Source organism: Phalaenopsis equestris, unplaced genomic scaffold (genome assembly GCF_001263595.1).
Source record: "Phalaenopsis equestris unplaced genomic scaffold, ASM126359v1 Scaffold000094, whole genome shotgun sequence".
Classification (NCBI taxonomy): Eukaryota; Viridiplantae; Streptophyta; class Magnoliopsida; order Asparagales; family Orchidaceae; genus Phalaenopsis; species Phalaenopsis equestris.
The window spans coordinates 4,795,300-4,813,874 of NW_018164536.1; the positions used below are offsets into that span (position 1 = coordinate 4,795,300).

Sequence of the window (18,575 nt, forward strand, 5' to 3'; positions counted from 1 at the left end):
ACGTCGGAGGGAGGGGTTTGGCTTGAGAAGGGGAATCTTCGCCGCCGGCGATCGCTCCGGCATGCCCGTTGGAGTTACCCATTCTGTTTTAAGAGTAAATTCAGGACTGTTTGGCTTGTTAAAAATAAAATATAACGTAAAGGACCTTCAACAGTAAAGATTACAATCTATATAAAATACCTTTTAGGGGCGTTTTTTAAAATTTTGTGGTACCGTTTGGATTGTATGGTACCGTTTGGATTGTTCATTTTGCCCGCTTATCCGAAAACACAATTTTATTTTTGTGGTACCGTTTGGATTGTCCGTTTTGCCCGCTTATCCGAAAACACAATTTTATTTTTATACCAAACGCAGGTCATGAGTTGACCCCCGTAGTCGACACACGAGTCGCACTTCAAGATAAACAGTTTATCCCGAAACGCACATGCTGCCCCAAATAAACCATTACTCGTTTAATTTATAAAGTAATTTTAAGATTTTATATTTTTTAAAATTTGATTTGAAGTAATTTAAAAATAATGTATTTGTATGCGCAAAGGGTCTCAATGGGCCGTGGCGGCCGCAGTGTCGGGGGGAGGCGGGTGGCGAGCAAGCTAGGAGGCCCGGGCTGCGACGAGCGGTGGAGAAAGACAACATGTGGTGGCGGCGGCGTGCGGCATTGACCGCCGGCATTGATCGCCTGGGGCATGTGTAAATGGAATTAGAAAGAATCCACCACAAAAGTTGGTTGGAAGTGGGCCACATGAGTGTAGCCGGTTATGTGGCGCCAAGTTATTGTGAGGCATATGTACATCCACTCGTTTCCTGTGAATTTACATGTCTAAACTCCTAAAATTGAATATTTGGATATAGGCCATCTTATCTATACATGCAATCTAAAATCATATGTTCCACTTTTTAAAATTTAAAATAGTGATATTTTTATATGATTTCAAAATTTTAGATGATATAAGTGTAAAAAAGCTACAATTTATGTTTTAGATATTGATACGTTGGATCTTATTGTCTATCACGAATCTAAAGTTATTTTTAACAATCCTTTGATTTTAGGGCGTTTCTCTTAGACTGTTAGATCTCTTCAAGATTCATGCTATCATAATTTCATTATATAGTTGCAATGGCATAGGATGCGTTTGAGGCGGCGGTGTAGTGTCGCACCGTAGTTTTTCTATTTGTAAAAACTGCATCATGTTTGAAAAAAAAAAAAAACTGAAATTAAAACTGCATTTTCCCACTAAACTTAGTTATCTGCGGTAACTGATAAACTGAAAAAGTTGTGATCTAACTACAAAAAAAAAAAAAATAAACTGAAATTAAAACTGCATTTTCCCACTAAACTTGGTTATCTGCGGTAACTGATAAAAAGTTGTGATCTGACTACAAAAAAAAAAAATTATAGTAATCACAACAACTTCTCCAACAGTTTCACAGCTGCTTGTCTTCAAACAGCTATAACTGCCCCAACCAGACCCATAATCAACTTTACAATCAGATGATGTTTGAATGGTTTCGTTGCCCATTAAAATGACAACAGTTTCACAGCTGCTTGTCTTCAAACTGCTATAACTGCCCCAACCAGACCCTAATCTACTTTACAATCAAATGATGTTTGAATGGTTTCGTTGCCCATTAAAATGACTTACATGATGTTGCATTCATCAATCGTTGGGCTTATCACCTTTGATCTACAAAGCATTAATCGTAAACTTTCCCTGCAAATATGAATAAGCTCAACTATTTTAGTTGGCTATTACAAATCATCCTTGGCGTATTCATGAACCATCACTCACCCTCTGGACATGCGGGCTTATCAACTTTGATCTGCCAAACATTAATCATCAAATATGAATAAGCTTAACTATTTTAGTTGGCTATTACAAATCATCCTTAGCGTATTCATGAACCATCACTCACCCTCTGGACATGCATAAATCTTTAAACACTATATTGCAAAATAAATAGTAATTTCATATCATTTATAGCAAATATTTGTCAATTTATATACATACCACAACTCTTACAGAAATACTTAAACATAAAACCTATTAATAAAAATGATTTTTTTTTATATGATGTTAAAAATTTAAGCACTATGTCACCTCCCAAAAGAGCCATTGTGGGTTGTGGGCAGCCCATGACTTAAATACTGTTTTTCGATCACACACCTAGCAGATGTGAGACTATTTGTCTGTGACATTCTCCTCCACCCAATCACGTGACGCTCTCATCACGGATCGGCCCCCCCGCGGGGCTACTTTTACTTATGAGCAAATGGTCACGTCCCAAAAGAGCCATTGTGGGTGGTGAGCAGCCCGGGACTTAAATATTGTTTTTCGGTCATACACCTAGTCGATGTGAGACTATTTATCTGTGACAGCTAGCTGTAAATACATAAGAATTGTGTTATATATAGATAAAACAAAGGAGCATCACTATTTCTAAATTCCAATTTATTTCCACAAGCTTTATAATCATAAAAAAAAACTAGTTTTACAACTTCGAAATATGAAGGACTATACATTATTGAGCCATAGCCATGGCTGACTCACAAAATCATCATCACAAAACGAAATAAAACAACCAAGCATAATAAACAACTTCCTCTAAAAAAATTTATAAAACCCACACTCACACCCACACCCACACCCACACCCACACCCACACGCGCAAATCTCCAAACTTGACAAAGAAAAAATTGAATCTTCATCTTCACATCATTAGTTCCTGCTTCCTCTCAAGCAGCTACTTTCTGTCTGCCATCTATGTTGTCTAGAAGATACTTCCGACCTGAATCAGATGCGCCGTTAACACTGTCGTCTTCTTCTTCTTCTCTCAGCAAGTACTTGTCCACCTCGGCAGCCGCTTGCCTGCCTTCATTTATTGCCCAGACCACGAGCGACTGGCCTCGCCGGCAATCACCGGCGGCGAAGACGCCATCAACGGAGGTCGCGAAGCGACCGTACTCTGCCTGGAAATTCGAACGGTTGTCTAACTCCAAACCCAGCTTCGTCGCAATTGTCTGAAATTGAAATGGTTAGATGATGGCATTGATGATGGATGATGGATTGAGGAAGAGGGGGAGGAAAGATGACTCACTGGATCTGGGCCGAGGAAGCCCATGGCTAAGAGGACGAGATCGGCTTCGATGATCGTCTGGGAGCCCTCGATTTCCTGGGGTTGGAGCCGGCCGCCGGAATCCTTGGCCCAGCGGACGCCGACAATTTCAAGAGCTTTGACTGCTCCAGTTTCATCTCCGATGAAGCGCTTGGTCAGGACCTCATAAGATCTCGGGTCCTTCCCAAACTTGGCTGCTGCTTCCTGGTGGCCGTAGTCCACCCGGAATATGCGAGGCCACTGCAAAATAATTCAAGACGTTGCAGATGTGGTGTAATTGTGGTATGAGAATTGTTTAAATTGGAGGGGAGGGGAGGGGAGGGGAGACCTGAGGCCAGGGGTTGTTTGGGGATCTTGTTCGGGGAGGCTCGGAAAGGAGCTCGAGATTTACAATGCCGGAGCAGCCATGACGAATTGATGTTCCAATGCAGTCTGTGCCGGTGTCTCCGCCGCCGATGACGACGACCTTCTTCCCCTCGGCGGAGATGTATTGGCCGTCACGTAAATTGCTGTCGAGCAAGCTTTTTGTATTTGAATGGAGGAATTCCATGGCGAAATGAACCCCTGAGAGTTCCCTTCCGGGAACTTGTAGGTCTCTGCAAAATAAAGGAATTCATAATGAAACAAGTTGATTTTATAATCGATGGAGTAAAGTGTAAAAAAATAGTCCATTGGCTGATTTCATGGGACCATTTTAGTCCATGAGTGATGCCGCTTCTTCCACCCATTTTCCTCCCTTTTTCTTTCATTTTCCATCATAATATTTCTTTCATTTTCCATCACAATATATCTTAATTGAAAGTGTTGTCTAATATAAAGTACTAATCCTTGCCTATTATATTACTTCATTTTTATTCTATATCCTAATTGAAAACATTGTCTAATATCATTCCTAATCCATCTTATTTATAGGGATTGTTCTGCTTAGAAAAAAAAGGGTCTTTTATTGCTTAAAAATTCAATGTTCTGTTTGGACAGCCGCTTGCGTCCTATTTTCCCATTCTAGAGCTATATCTGACGGCGAGAAAGTGTTATGGTTCTCCCTCGTCTGAGGTGATGATCGTCTCCAAGAATTTAGGTGGTGCTCCGGCCATAACTTGACTCCGACGAGACATTTATCTTGTCATACTTCCTCTTCCCTGTTGTTGTCCCATCTTCCAGCCCCTACAAGCACTCCCATACAGCAACCACAACCCCTCCCCTAAAGCTACCAACCACCTCCAAGCTCTCTTACAGCAAGCGCAGCCCCTCCCTTATAGCCGCCAGCCCCCTCCCAGCTCTCTCACGATAACCACAGCCCTTGCCTAAAGTTGCCAGCCACCTCCCAGCCCTCTGCCTGCAACCACAACCCCTCTCCTACTGTTGTTAGCCCTATTACTTCCCTCGAGACTCCTTCCAGTCACCGTCTTCTTCGCCAACCACCCTCCAACTGTCCATCTAACTCTTCCTAGCAATCTTTTGGCACTCCTAACAACTGCCTACCATCAACTAGTAGGTCGCCAACCCTACTGCTTCCACTCAATAACTCTTTCAGTCGTTGTTTTCCTCGCTGACCATCATCCAAGAGAGGGGTCGTCTTTATTTGTGTGTTGTCGTGTTTGTTTGTCGTTTATGTCCCTCTTTCCTAGTGTCATGTAATTCTTCCGAAAGTCAGCAATCATTGTCCTTTTATTCGTGGTTTGGGTAAACTTTGGTATCATTTGATATTAGAGCTAGTTCAACCCTCCTAGTCCCATCCTAGGTTTCCTAACATCCGCCCCTACCCAAGCGACTACAATATTTTTTTTTTTCAATTTTTTTTTTTAATCTCAAACTTCTCATTCTCCTCGTTTCATTATTTTTTTCTTCTTCTTTGTTCCTTCATTTATTTCTTTCCACAGATCTCAAACTGTCAATCTTGCCGCCATGGAGAAATATGACTGAGCCTACCTAAAAAGAGACGCGACAAAAGCTTCGATGTCTTCAACAGATGCTTGCAGAGCTTGAAAAGTTAACACAAGAGGATGTTACCTTTAACCGAGATCTGTAGAGTCGAAGGGGAGAAATGAATAGCGCTCTGAACCCCTTCCACGGGGAGACTTTCAGAGACAAAGAAGACAGACCACAATTTTTCGAAATACAATATCAAAGGAGATCTAGAGAGGGATATCTAAATCCCTCATAGAGGTAAAAGTTCTGAGAAGAGATGTCATTTGGAGAACACAGAGACTACAGAGTCATGGTGGACTTACATGAGTTTGAAGGAGGCTTGGTAATTCCTGGATTGGCTACAATCCGTGGAGCATATATTTGACTATAATAAAGTGCTAGAGGATAGACAACTCAAGTTTGCCGCCATCAAACTTAAGAGGAGCGCTTCCTTATGGTGGGAGAATGCGCAGAGACAGAGAAAAAGAGAAAGCAGTGAGAAGATCACTAGGTCAAAGAAGATGAAGAAGGCAATGCATAAGTACCTCCCACCCTACTCTTGCCAGAATATGTTTCTGAAACTCCACAACTTATAGTAAATGAATCTTTCAGTGGAGGAGTTCACAACCCAGTTTGATCAATTAAAGTTGAAGTGTGAGCTGAACGAAACAAAGAAGAATACAATAGCCAGATATATTGGGGGCCTGAAATCTAGAATTAGCAATGTGGTGCAGCTACAACCGTACTGAACGCTGAGGCATGTCCAAACACTAGCATTAAAAATGGAGAGGCGGCAGAAGCAGAGCAGACACCTACCACCAGTCAAGCAGCCACATACAGTTGGAGACACCACAATGTTTCAAAATACAATATTAAAGGAGACCTAGAGAGGGATATCTGAATCCCTCATAGAGGGAAAATTTCCTAGAAGAGATGTCATTTGGAGGACAAAAGACTACGGAGTCATGGTGGACTTACACGAGTTTGAAGGAGGCCTGGATCCCGATGAATTCCTGGATTGGCTACAATCTGTGGAGCGGATATTTGAGTATAAGGAGGTGCTAGAGGATAGGCGACTCAAGTTTGCCGCCATCAAACTTAAGAGGAGCGCTTCCTTATGGTGGGAGAATGTGCAGACACAGAGAAAAAGAGAAAGCAGTGAGAAGATCACTAGGTTAAAGAAGATGAAAAAGGCAATGCATAAGAAGTACCTCCCACCGTACTATCGCCAGGATATGTTTTTGAAACTCCATAACTTACAGTAAAGGAATCTTTCAGTGGAGGAGTTCAAAGCCCGGTTCGATCAATTAAAATTGAAGTGTGAACTGACAGAAACAAAGGAGAATACAATAGTCAGATGCCTTGGGGGCCTGAAATCTAGAATTAGCAATGTGGTGCAGCTACAACCATACTGGACGTTGGGGCATGTCCAAACACTAGCATTAAAAGTGGAGAGGCGACAGAAGCAAAGCAGACATCCACCACCAGTCAAGTAGCCACATATAGTTCGAGACACCAGCAGGAGCACACCACAAGGAGCTGAGAAAATTGGTTCATATATGGATAAAGCCACCCCCAATGGAAGAAACCGACTACAGTACCCACCAAAAAATGCTTCAAATGCCGCAGGTTTAGGCACATAACCTCCAACTACCCGACGAGCAGAGTTATATCTTTTACCGAGCAGGACGTCGTTATATCTTTTATCGAGCAAGACGTCGTAGCGAGAAACAGAAAGTTGAGGAACAAAGTGAGGTGTATCAGCTTCCACCCGGTGAGGGAGAAACAATTGTATTCGACGATTTATGCAGGTCAAGAACACGAATGATCTACAATGACTTTGCCACAACATTTTCTACACCCGCTGCATAATAAATGGAAATGTATGCAGTCTTATCATCAATGAGGGTAGTAGCAAAAACGTGGTATCGACTCAGAAGGTAGAGAAATCCGAACTGGCGACTCAGAGACATTCCCAATCATATCTACTAGGTGGCTGAAAAGGGGGAATCGAGTCAGCATCGACCAGAAATGCCCGGTAGAGTTTTCGATCGGAGACTAGCTACGGGATCATGTTGTTGTGAAAAATGACTGCAATAAAGGGAAAAATCAGATAGAGAAAAATTGCAAAACAAAAAACACAACGGAAACACACAGATTTACGTGGTTCGGCAAATTGCCTATGTCCACAGAGCTGCAAAAGATTTTATTACTTTGAGAAATTACACTCGTAGATCACCTCGATGATTACAAGAAATAACTCTCTTACTCTCTCTCTTCTCCTTCTCTCTAAACCAAGAACCACACTGAGAACAAACACAAAGGGGAGCTGAAAACCTCACGCCAAATTTAAAAGCGAAGAGAGAGCACAAGCCTTGCTTATGTTTCTTTTCTTTTTCTATCCGTAAGCCACCCTGGGAAGCCTGCTTCTCTCCTACCCGAAAAGCTTCAGGAAGGAATACAGGGAATAATTCAAAAAGCCAAGCCTTTCTTCTCTTTTTATTCCCGTATTCCATTAATTGTTTCCAGAACATGGATGGCGGGACCATCCTTCACACAATTAAGGAATTGATTAAATCCTCAATTCACTGCAAAGCTTTATTTGGTAAAACACGGAGGCGGGAAAATAAATAATAACAAGGAAATAAATAATTGAATTAAGTGCAAACCCAATTATACTCCTAATATGCAAAACTGTCAAATAAAGGAGTTGTGGACCGGGCTCCATAATACTCAACACGTGTGGTGTGACGTGGTCCCATTGAATGTCTACCACCTCTTGTTGGGAAGACCATGACACTTTGATCGGAGAACAAATCACGATGGATTTACGAACATATTCTTTAACCAAGGATGGGAAGCACATCAATAGACTTCCCTTGGCGGAGTCTGAGATCATAGGAGCATTTACCAACAAAGTGGTGTTAGTGGGAGCAATTTTAGTGATGACGTCAGACAAGAGGACCGAGACACCCGCTCTAGATACAGGACAGAAATGGTTGAGGGTATGTCAAGTCGACACCATATCAACAGCGCCACCACTGAGCAAGAATGGTCAAATTCTCTCATTGCACACCTGATTGAATCAATTGTGGATTAGTTTGGGAAGATTTAATATTATAGACATGGTCCACAACTTCAGAAGGACAGAACGATATAGACATTTTCTCGCAAGTTGGGGAAGAACCTCAGGTGTCTTGGAGGGCGATGCATTCGTCAGTGGGATCCCAGTGCTGCTCAGATTACAGACGAAGAACCATAATCTTCGAAAAATGAGGTTGAAGCTCTCTCAACCCTGAGAGACTGACATGGGACTTTGGGGGAGTAACAATCGGTCCTCAAGGGAGAGAGTTGTCGACCACTTTGTCATTTTCTTCCTCCCTTTTCCGTCACTTTCCTTTCCTTTTCTTTTCTTGTCAATCATAATATTTCTTTTCTTTTTTATGAAATCCCTTATTATAAATCCATGCTTATTATATTACTTCATTTTTTATTATATTTCCTAATTGAAAGCATTACCTAATAAAAAGTTCTAATCATTGTCTATTATATTACTTCATTTTTATTATATTTCCTAATTGAAAGCATTACCTAATATAAATCATAATTCCTCTTATATATAGAGGTTATTTTGCATAGGAAAAAGGGTCTCTTGTTGCTTAAGAATTTAGCATTCTGTTTGGACGGCCGTCGGCATCCTGTTTCCCTCTTCAAAGGTTGTATCCAACGGCGAGGATGTGCTTCGGCTGTCCCTCGCCGGAGGTGGCGATCGTCTCCAAAGATCCGGATGGTGCTCAAGTTGTAGCTCGACCATGACTAGATTTATCTTGCCATACTTTCTCTTCCCTCGTGCCGTCCCATCTTCTAGCCCCCGCAACCCCTCCCTACAGCCACCAACCACCTCCCCGCTCTCTTACAGCAACCACAACCCCTCCCCTACAGTCGCCAACCACCGCCTAGCTCTCTTACAACAACCGCAACCCCTCCCCTACAACCGCCAGCCCCCTCCAAGCTCTCTCACAACAACTGCAACCCTAGCCTACAGCTGTCAGCCACCTCCCAGCCTCTACCTGCAACCGCAACCCCTCCCCCCTACTACTGTCAACCCTGCTACCTCCCTCGTGACTCTTTCCAATCACTGTCTTCCTCGCCAACAACCCTCCAACAGTCCATCTGGCTCTTCCCAGCAGCCTCCTACCACCAGCTAGCAGGCAGCCAACCCTACTCCTTCCCCTCAGAAACCCTTCCAATTGTTATCTTCCTCGCCGACCACCATCTAACAACGGGGCCATTTTTATTTATTTGTGTTGTTTTTGTTTGTCATTTATTTCTTGCTTTTCTACTGTCATGTTTGTAATCCTTTCGGAATTCAACAATCACATTGTCTTTTTATTCGTGATTTGGGTTAACTCCGGTATCAATGAGTTTATAAAAACATTGAATTAATGCCCAGATAATTTAAATGGAAGCCAAAATAGTACTCCATAGGGATTATTTCAACAAATATTAACAGAATTTTGGAGGCTAAAATAGAACTTTAATAACCTCTAAAACTAAATTGCCCCCCTACAAAGAATCAAGGACTATTTTAACACTTTATTATACTTAATTTATATGCATAACCCAAGATTATGAGTTATGTTGAATATAATCACTACTTCAGAGTTACACTAAAATTTACGTGTGTGTGTGTGTCTCTCTCTATATATATATAACCAACTAAACTAAACAACAATGTATGTGTGTACGTGCAATGTAACATTTTTGAAAAAAGTATTTCAAAAACAAAAATCTCCAAATACCTTGGCCTTGTAGCTCCACATGCTAAAATAATGGCATCACTATCAGCGCGCATTTCATCAAGCGAGTACTTTGGATCCGTGCCAACATTTGCATTCACAACAAACTTTACACCTTCCTTTGCCATGAGATCAACTCGCCTCTGAACAATATCAATCTTATCTGCCTTCATGTTTGGAACTCCATACATCATCAAACCACCTATGCGATCCGAACGTTCATATACTGTAACCCAGTGACCCATTTTGTTAAGTTGATCAGCTGCAGCTAATCCTGCCGGTCCGCTACCAACAATGGCAACCATTTTCCTAAAACAACAAAAGATAAGTTTGTAAATCAAATCATTCATTTACATAAATATCATCTATAGTGATGATTCGGACAGAAAAATTAACGGGCATTTACAAACATACCACACAATTCTTATGCATTTACATATCTAACACTTAAACATTCATGATTACATGCAAACCACTCAATTCTTTAACATCACATCAAAAAAAATATCATTACTATCGATTTAAAAGTGAAATAATTTTTTTCATCCATAGGTTTATGACACCTCAATGTTGTAAGTGTAAATATATAATGCAAATACAAAAAAATTGTGTGGTATGTATGAAATTTCCCATAAAATGGGGCAATACATAACACCACACAAGTCTTATGTATTTACATATCTAACACTTAAATATTTATATTTGCATGCATGCTACTCAATTAACATCACGTCAAAATTATCACCATCACTATCTATTTAATAGTGAAATACACATTTTCTTGCATAGGTTTATGACACCAAGGTGTTATAAGTGTAAATATCAAAATTTGAGTGTTACATATGTAAATATATAAGAATTATGTGGGATGCGTGAAAATTTACCAAAAATGGGGCATTTACATACATACTACACAATTATTATATATTTAGATACCCAACACACAAACATCCATATTTATATGCATACCGGCCAATTCTTTAACACCAAATAAAATATACCACCATCACTAACTTTTTAAAAGAAAAATACACATTTTCAAAGATAGGTTTATGACAGCAAACTGTTAAAAGTGTAAGCATCAAACTTTGGGTGTTACATATGTAAATACACAATATTGTGTAGAATGAATGTAAATTTTCCAAAAATTAAACATATAACATAGAAATGTGTACACTGCACTTCAGATTTTTACAAATTGCAAATTGAAGGAGAAGAATATCTTACCCGGTTCTCTTGAGTGGAGGGCGGGGCACCATCCATCCATTTGCGAAGGCTTTGTCTATAATGGAGCATTCTATGCTTTTAATGGAGACAGGGTTCTCAATGATGCCGAGAACACAGGATCCCTCGCAGGGAGCCGGACAGACACGACCCGTAAATTCTGGGAAATTATTGGTCTCAAGAAGCCGATCCAACGCCTCGCGCCATCTATTCTGATGGACCAATTCATTAAACTCCGGAATCTTATTTCCAAGAGGGCAACCAGAGTTCTCCTGAATATAACAGAAACAATTAAGAATATGAATTACATCAAGAAGCAACTTAAAATTAGTAGCAGTAGGGGAAGATTTATGTACACTAAAATTCTATCATGCAAATTACTTTCTACATCAAGCAACTTAAAATTAATAGCAGTAGGGGAAGAATTATGTACACTAAAATTCTATCATGCAAATTACTTTAGTTGAACTATGAAGACCAATTATTTTATAGTTCTAGAAATCCTCAACAACAATTCTACAGAAATGTACATGAAGAAACGCTATTGATTAATTAAAAAACCTAATATCCGTCACATAAAGCTGATCGCAAATTAAAAACTTAAAAAGGCCGTTATCATGCATAAAAAATGGCCACAAAATCATACAACAACAACAACAAGCCTTTTTATCCATTGCATCCGATTGAGTGTTATATTTTCATTTAATTTTCATAAATTAAGATCACCTTTTATATAAGCCTTTTTCTCCATTGCATCCGATTGAGTGTTATATTTTCATTTAATTTTCATAAATTAAGATCACCTTTTATATAACATGGTCAAGACTTTTTAGGTCTATCTCTGCCTTTCTTAATATAAGTTGAATCTAAAATATCTACTCTCCTAACCGGATCATCAGATGGTAGATGTTTAATGTGATCAAAACATCTAAGACGACTCTCTCTAATTTTGTCCGTCATTAGAGATACACTAACTTTATCACGGATATCTTCATTTCTCATTTTGTCTCTAAGTGGTTTAGGGTTTAGGGTCAAGTCTTTTTAGGTCTACCTCTTTCTTTCTTAACATAAGTTGAATCTAAAATATCTAATCTCCTAACCAGATCATCAGATGGTAGATGTTTAATGTGATCAAAACATCTAAGACGACTCTCTCTAATTTTGTCCGTCATTAGAGATACACTAACTTTATCACGGATATCTTCATTTCTCATTTTGTCTCTAAGTGTAAAGCAACTCACCCACCTAAAGAGATACACTAACTTTATTACGGATATCTTCATTTCTCATTTTGTCTCTAAGTGTAAAGCAACTCACCCACCTAAGCATTCTCATCTCGGCAAAACTTAACTTAGTTTTATGCTTCTCTTTTAAAGGCAAACATTCAGCACCATAGAGCATTGCAGGTGTCACGACCATCTTATAAAATTTTCCTTTTAGTCGAAGCGGTACTTTTCTATCACACAATGGGTCCAAACCATTCCTCTACTTCAACCAACCAACTTGAATTTTACTAATAACATCCCCATCAATATCACCATCACTTTGAACAATGGACCCGAGATATCTAAATCAAGTGCCACAAAAAACCTAACTTTGAGAAAGCACTTGCTAATAGAGATGAAATTGAGTCAAACCAACTTGATAAGTGGCTTGTGAACTAACTCGGGCTCAACTTGATAAGTGGCTTGATGAGTTGGCAAGCCAAGCTCAAACCAATCCCAACCCCAACTCGACTCCTTAGCTTGTGAGACAACTCCTTTAAAAAAATATTAATATAAAATATACTCAAAATATATTATATTCATTACTTTATCTTTAAATTTATTGGCTTGAATAAATATTATTTTCTCTTAGATAATAAATAAGATGGCTCGAACTCTTAGAATCAAACTCTGCTCGAGCTAGAACAAGATTAATTAATCAAGCTCAAGCTCAAATCGAGAGTGGCTCGAGCTCGACTCAACCCGTCTCGTTCACACCCCCATGCTTGTTAACATTACCTGATGGCAGAAAGGGGTACCACAGTCCATGCAGCGAGCTGATTGTGTTTTCAGCAAAGGGCCAGGTTTTGATTCCACAGCAACTTCCTTCCAATCATTGATCCTCAAATTAGGATCTCGATATGTGATCCCCTCCCGCTCATATGTGATGAAACCTCGATGCTTCACAGCATCAGCAACTTGAGTAGGTCTCTTTCTCGACTTCGAGTCTTCCGATTTCTGCGAATTAAAAACCAAAATTAAATAATGAAAGCTTTTTTAACAAAATCTTATCATTTGTTCAACTAGTAGCACAACTCAAAATGCAGCTACATATGAATGTTTTTTTATTCTCATCATTTAAACAATTGAAAACGGTGCATAGTCATGGAAACGCTTAATTGTGAAGTCTGTTGAAGGTATTTCAAATAACAGATGAAAAAAAATGTGGAATTTAAAGCCAGAATTTGTAGTTTAATTAACACATGAATGTTTTTTATTCTTTTGAACTGATGAAACTTTAGGAGATTACCAGATATCCATTGACATTCCTTGTTGCAGTTGCCAACTGCTTGAGCTCTTCAAAGGCATCCTTCTTCATCAGTTCTCTTTCCTCTTGCTTCTTTGCTTCTTCAGCAGCTTTTTCAACCTTCAAGTTCTGAAGAACCCTCTTATAATCACGGGGAAAAACCTTGACAAATTTAGGGAGAAGAACATCGAAATCAGAGAGGATTTCCCTTGCTAACTGACTGCTGGTGCGACGCTGATGCTGTTGTATCATCATTTTTAATGTCATAACGTCCTCTTCTTCTTCAATCTTTTCAAGATCTACGAGCTCAAGATTACATAGGTTATGAAATTTCCCATCCACATCATAAACATAAGCAATACCACCGCTCATGCCGGCAGCAAAATTCCTCCCAGTTTTGCCAAGAACTACAACTACACCACCAGTCATATATTCGCATCCATGATCTCCTACACCTTCGACTACAGCGGTGGCACCGGAATTACGGACACAGAATCTCTCGGCAGCCATTCCACTAAAATAGGCTTCCCCTTTTGTTGCTCCATACAAAGCAACATTCCCTATCACAATGTTTTCCTTTGGATCAAATTGGCTCTGCTTCGGAGGGTAAACAATAATCTTTCCACCTGATAAACCCTTCCCAACATAATCATTGCTATCTCCTTCAAGCTCGAGAGTAATTCCAGGGCAAAGGAAAGCTCCAAAGCTCTGGCCAGCGCTTCCGTTTAATCTGATATGAATTGTATCTGATGGAAGCCCGTCCATGAAATATTTCTTCGTAACTTCGTGGCTAAGCATGGTTCCAACAGCACGGTTTACATTGCGAATCGGCATCTCAATGTAAACAGGAATGGCCTTTTCTAAAGCAGGTTTGGACAAAGAGATCAGCTTGTTGTCTAAAGCCATTTCAAGACCATGATCCTGATTTTGGACAAAAAACTGGGCAGCATCTGGACGAATCTCAGCTGCAGGTTTAAGCAATAAACTAAGATCTATGTTCGTCAGTTTTTCATTATTCTTCACAACATCAGGATCTATCTCCAGCACATCTGACCGGCCAACCATTTCATTTATAGTTCTAAATCCCAACTGTGCCATGATTTCACGCAACTCCTCCGCCAGCATAAAGAAAAAATTTATAACGTGCTCCGGCTCTCCAGCAAATTTTGCACGAAGAACGGGATCTTGAGTAGCAATGCCCACAGGGCAAGTGTTCTTATGACATTTCCGCATCATAATACAGCCGAGAGTTATCAGAGGAGCGGTACTGAAACCAAATTCCTCAGCGCCAAGTAAAGCAGCGATGGCAACATCTTTTCCAGTTTTTAACTGGCCGTCAGTTTGAAGGATTGTTCGTCCACGAAGATCGTTTGCTACTAGAGTTTGATGCGTCTCTGCTAATCCAAGCTCCCAAGGAAGCCCAGCGTTCTTAATTCCTGTCCATTTGGAAGCGCCAGTCCCACCATCATGCCCGGAGATCAAAACATGGTCAGCATGTCCTTTTACAACACCGCTAGCAATGACTCCAACACCAGCCTCAGAGACCAGTTTAACACTAATTCGAGCACCAGGGTTTGCATTCTGTAAAAGACAAAAAAGGATAGATATTCCAATAGAAAACGGCCATTAAATAATACATGAAAATTCTATAATCTTGCATTGAACTAAAAATTCTCTTAAAAATAAGGAAGATTTACCATAATATATAACACAAACTTAAATTATTTACATACACACCACCTTAGCTATGCATGAAAAGATGTATTTCACTTTTTACAAGTTAAAATGATGGTATTCTGGATATGATATGAAAGATATGGGTGTAATAAAAATACATAGGAATGGATGGTATGTATGTAAATGCACCTAAAAAAAGTAAAATAGGTACAAAAGTAGCCATAAGCAAATAAAGGCACTGTCAGAATAACACAAGATTAAGAGCCACAAACAAACCTCTTCTTAGCCAACAATGACAAATTGAACAAACTATCACAGTAATAGATGAAAATCAGACTGTATACCTTAAGATCATGAATTAACTGTGCAAGATCCTCAATTGAATAGATATCATGGTGAGGTGGGGGACTGATAAGCCCGACACCAGAAGTAGAATTCCTAGTGATGGCTATGTCGCCAACAACTTTATGCCCTGGAAGTTCACCACCTTCACCTGGTTTGGCCCCCTGATTGACAAGGAGAGCATAACATCAGCATAAATAGAAAAGGAGAAGCAAACAAAATTCCAGTTATATAACCTCACCAAATTTCAAAGGTATGCATCAGTAATAGATACAAAGGCACACGTAGGTGCTTTGTAGATTCAGCATCATCTGTCCATGAACGTAAATTCATAAACAAGAGGGCCTTTTTGTTCCGGTAGCAAGAACATAGGTATACAGGAAGCAGATGACCCAATGGAACAAGTTCAAGAAAAAAAAAAGGCATTGTGGGCTAGTGTTTGTTTGTGAAATTACCTGAGCCATTTTTATTTGAAGTTCATCAGCATTGGTGAGATAATAGCTTGAAACGCCAAATCTTCCACTTGCAACTTGCTTGATTGCACTCCTCTTCGGATTCTTTGAACCATCTGGAAGAGGTTCCATTCGTGAAGGTTGCTCACCTCCCTCACCTTCATTAAAATTTAGATAATCATCAGGTAGGAAAAATAGGGGCGAAAAAACAAAGGAATAATCAATAGCAAATTTCATCAATCAAGAGCCTCATCTTACAACAGAAAAATTCAACTCTACTCAGAAAAATAAATTAGTATTGAGAAAATGCACAGATGGCATTCAACTTTAGTCTGCTGGTGAGACCCGACATAACCATATGCTATCAATGACAGAGTAGATGAATACTTAAAATAGAAACGTTAGTGTATCAAACTGATCAGTTTCATATGAAAGTTAAAAAGCAAAACAAAAAATACTACAAATTTGCATCGGGGATTCAATTCACAGAAGATTTTGATGAGAACTAGAAAAACATTATCAATAAGCTGTCTTGATTAAATGCTAGTAAGCAAAATGCTGGCAAATAAAACTAGTATATTGTCTGACAAAAACATGGACTATGACAAACATTTAAATTCACGTTTTAATATTGATTTGCCAAAAAAAAAAAACTGATGTTATTAACATGCAGACCTGTATTGGATTTTCCGCCAAGTTTGTTCATAGCAATTGCAAGAGTAGTATGTGTTTCCAGAGATATAGAACCATAACTCATAGCCCCTGTACAGAACCGTTTCACAATCTCAGATGCCGGCTCCACTTCATTCAAGGAAATTTTCTCTTGGTTATCCTTGAACTTCAACAACCCTCGTAAATTGCAGCTCTTATTAAGCTCCTGAACACGCCTGGAGTACTCTTTGTATGCAGCCACACTGTTTTGCCTCGCTGCTTCTTGCAATTTAGCAATGGCAAGAGGATCATTCAGGTGCACCTCACCTCCTTTTCTCCAATGATAATCACCTGGATTAGGCAGCGCTACTACATCTGCACTGCCAGGAGGAAAAGCCCGTTTGGGAAATGCTGTGTCATGGAGAGAAAGTGCATCCCCGGCAAGCATTTCAAAAGTAGCTCCCTCAACCCTGCTTGGAGTGCCTTTAAAACACTTGTCAATCACCTCAGTAGAAAGCCCGAGAGCTTCAAATATCTGAGCACCTTTGTATGAGGCTAGAGTAGATATGCCCATCTTCGCAAGCACTTTCATCACACCATCGTTGCAAGCTTTGAAGTACTTCTGGACAAGTTCTTCTTGTGAATGAAACTCGCCGTTTCCTTTAGGAGGAATCTTTCCATCTATTTGTAATCGCCAGACGGCTTCGATTGCCAAATATGGACATATTGCATCAGCACCAAATCCAACCAACGTGCAGAAGTGATGTACTTCCCTTGGTTCGGCAGATTCAACAACTAATCCAACCCTCGTGCGCTCGAGTGCTGAGACTAGATGCTGATGCACAGCACCAACTGCCAAGAGTGAACTTACAGCCACATTGTCAGATGAAAAGCCTGCAAGTTGATTTCAGTTAATCAATTCCAAATGACAATGCAGGTGTTTTGATGTTGATAAACAGCATGACTTGATATTATAAATGAAGATTCACATACATACCACTTGTTTCTATGTATTTACATATCTAAAGCCTAAACTTCAATTTTTACATACATGCCACCTTACCACCTTATTACATACATGCCACCTTACCTATGAATGAAAGGACATATTTCACTTTTTAGCAGTTAAAATGGTGATATTTTTGATGTGATAATTAAAATTTGAGTGATATAAATGTAAATCATAAAGTTTAGGGATTAAATAAAGTAAATAAACAAGAATTGGGTGGCATGTATGTAAACAAATGAGTGAATAAAAACACAACTTAATACAAAAATTAGAAAAGATGAACAAAAATGCTTATCCTTCGCAGAATTGGATAATATTTTAGAGATGTAATGAAATATAAATTCCATTCAGACTGGTTCAGCTTGTATCATACAACAATGGTGGCATAACTGCTTTCAGATTGCAGAAAATTATCACCTCTGTCAGATAGCACAATGGTTGTGTAGCCTTCATAAATAGCATTCCGAGCCTCAGAACAAATCCTATTCAAAGTTTCCTCCAAGCCTTTCCGACCAAGCTTTTTGGGATAAGTAAGGTCGAGTACCTTGCTGCGCCAACCTCTGTAGTTCATCTTCTTTATAGCTTCCATTTCCTCAATGGAGAGAAAAGGTCCCTTTAAGGTGAGGCGGTGGCATTGTTCCTCAGTGGTTTCAGTTAGATCCCCTTCGGGACCAATCATACACTCCATAGACGTAACAATTTTTTCACGGATGGGATCGATAGGAGGGTTTGTGACTTGAGCGAACATCTGTTTGAAATACTCAAACATGAGCTTCTCCCTGCCTGACATCACAGCCAGTGGAGCATCATTTCCCATAGAACCAAGAGCTTCTGTGCCGTCCTTTGCCATGGGAAGTAACAACATCTCCAAACATTCCACTGTATAAC

At 39.7% G+C, this 18,575-nt stretch overlaps 1 protein-coding gene across 2 annotated transcripts in view; it reads right to left on the reverse strand.

Moving 5' to 3' along the window:
• Window positions 1–2,453: 2,453 nt before the first annotated feature.
• Window positions 2,454–18,575, reverse strand: part of LOC110020245 (glutamate synthase 1 [NADH], chloroplastic) — a 28,464-nt gene continuing 12,342 nt past the window's right edge. For both annotated transcript variants that reach the window (XM_020718275.1, XM_020718276.1), the window contains 11 exons: window positions 18,105–18,574; window positions 16,703–17,572; window positions 16,031–16,185; window positions 15,578–15,739; window positions 13,560–15,137; window positions 13,049–13,267; window positions 11,049–11,317; window positions 9,825–10,130; window positions 3,443–3,710; window positions 3,097–3,354; window positions 2,454–3,019 (listed from right to left, as the gene is read on the reverse strand). In XM_020718275.1, the coding sequence (XP_020573934.1) occupies window positions 2,735–3,019; window positions 3,097–3,354; window positions 3,443–3,710; window positions 9,825–10,130; window positions 11,049–11,317; window positions 13,049–13,267; window positions 13,560–15,137; window positions 15,578–15,739; window positions 16,031–16,185; window positions 16,703–17,572; window positions 18,105–18,574 (4,840 nt within the window). In that variant the 3' untranslated portion in view covers window positions 2,454–2,734. The remainder of the gene's footprint in view (window positions 3,020–3,096; window positions 3,355–3,442; window positions 3,711–9,824; window positions 10,131–11,048; window positions 11,318–13,048; window positions 13,268–13,559; window positions 15,138–15,577; window positions 15,740–16,030; window positions 16,186–16,702; window positions 17,573–18,104; window position 18,575) is intronic.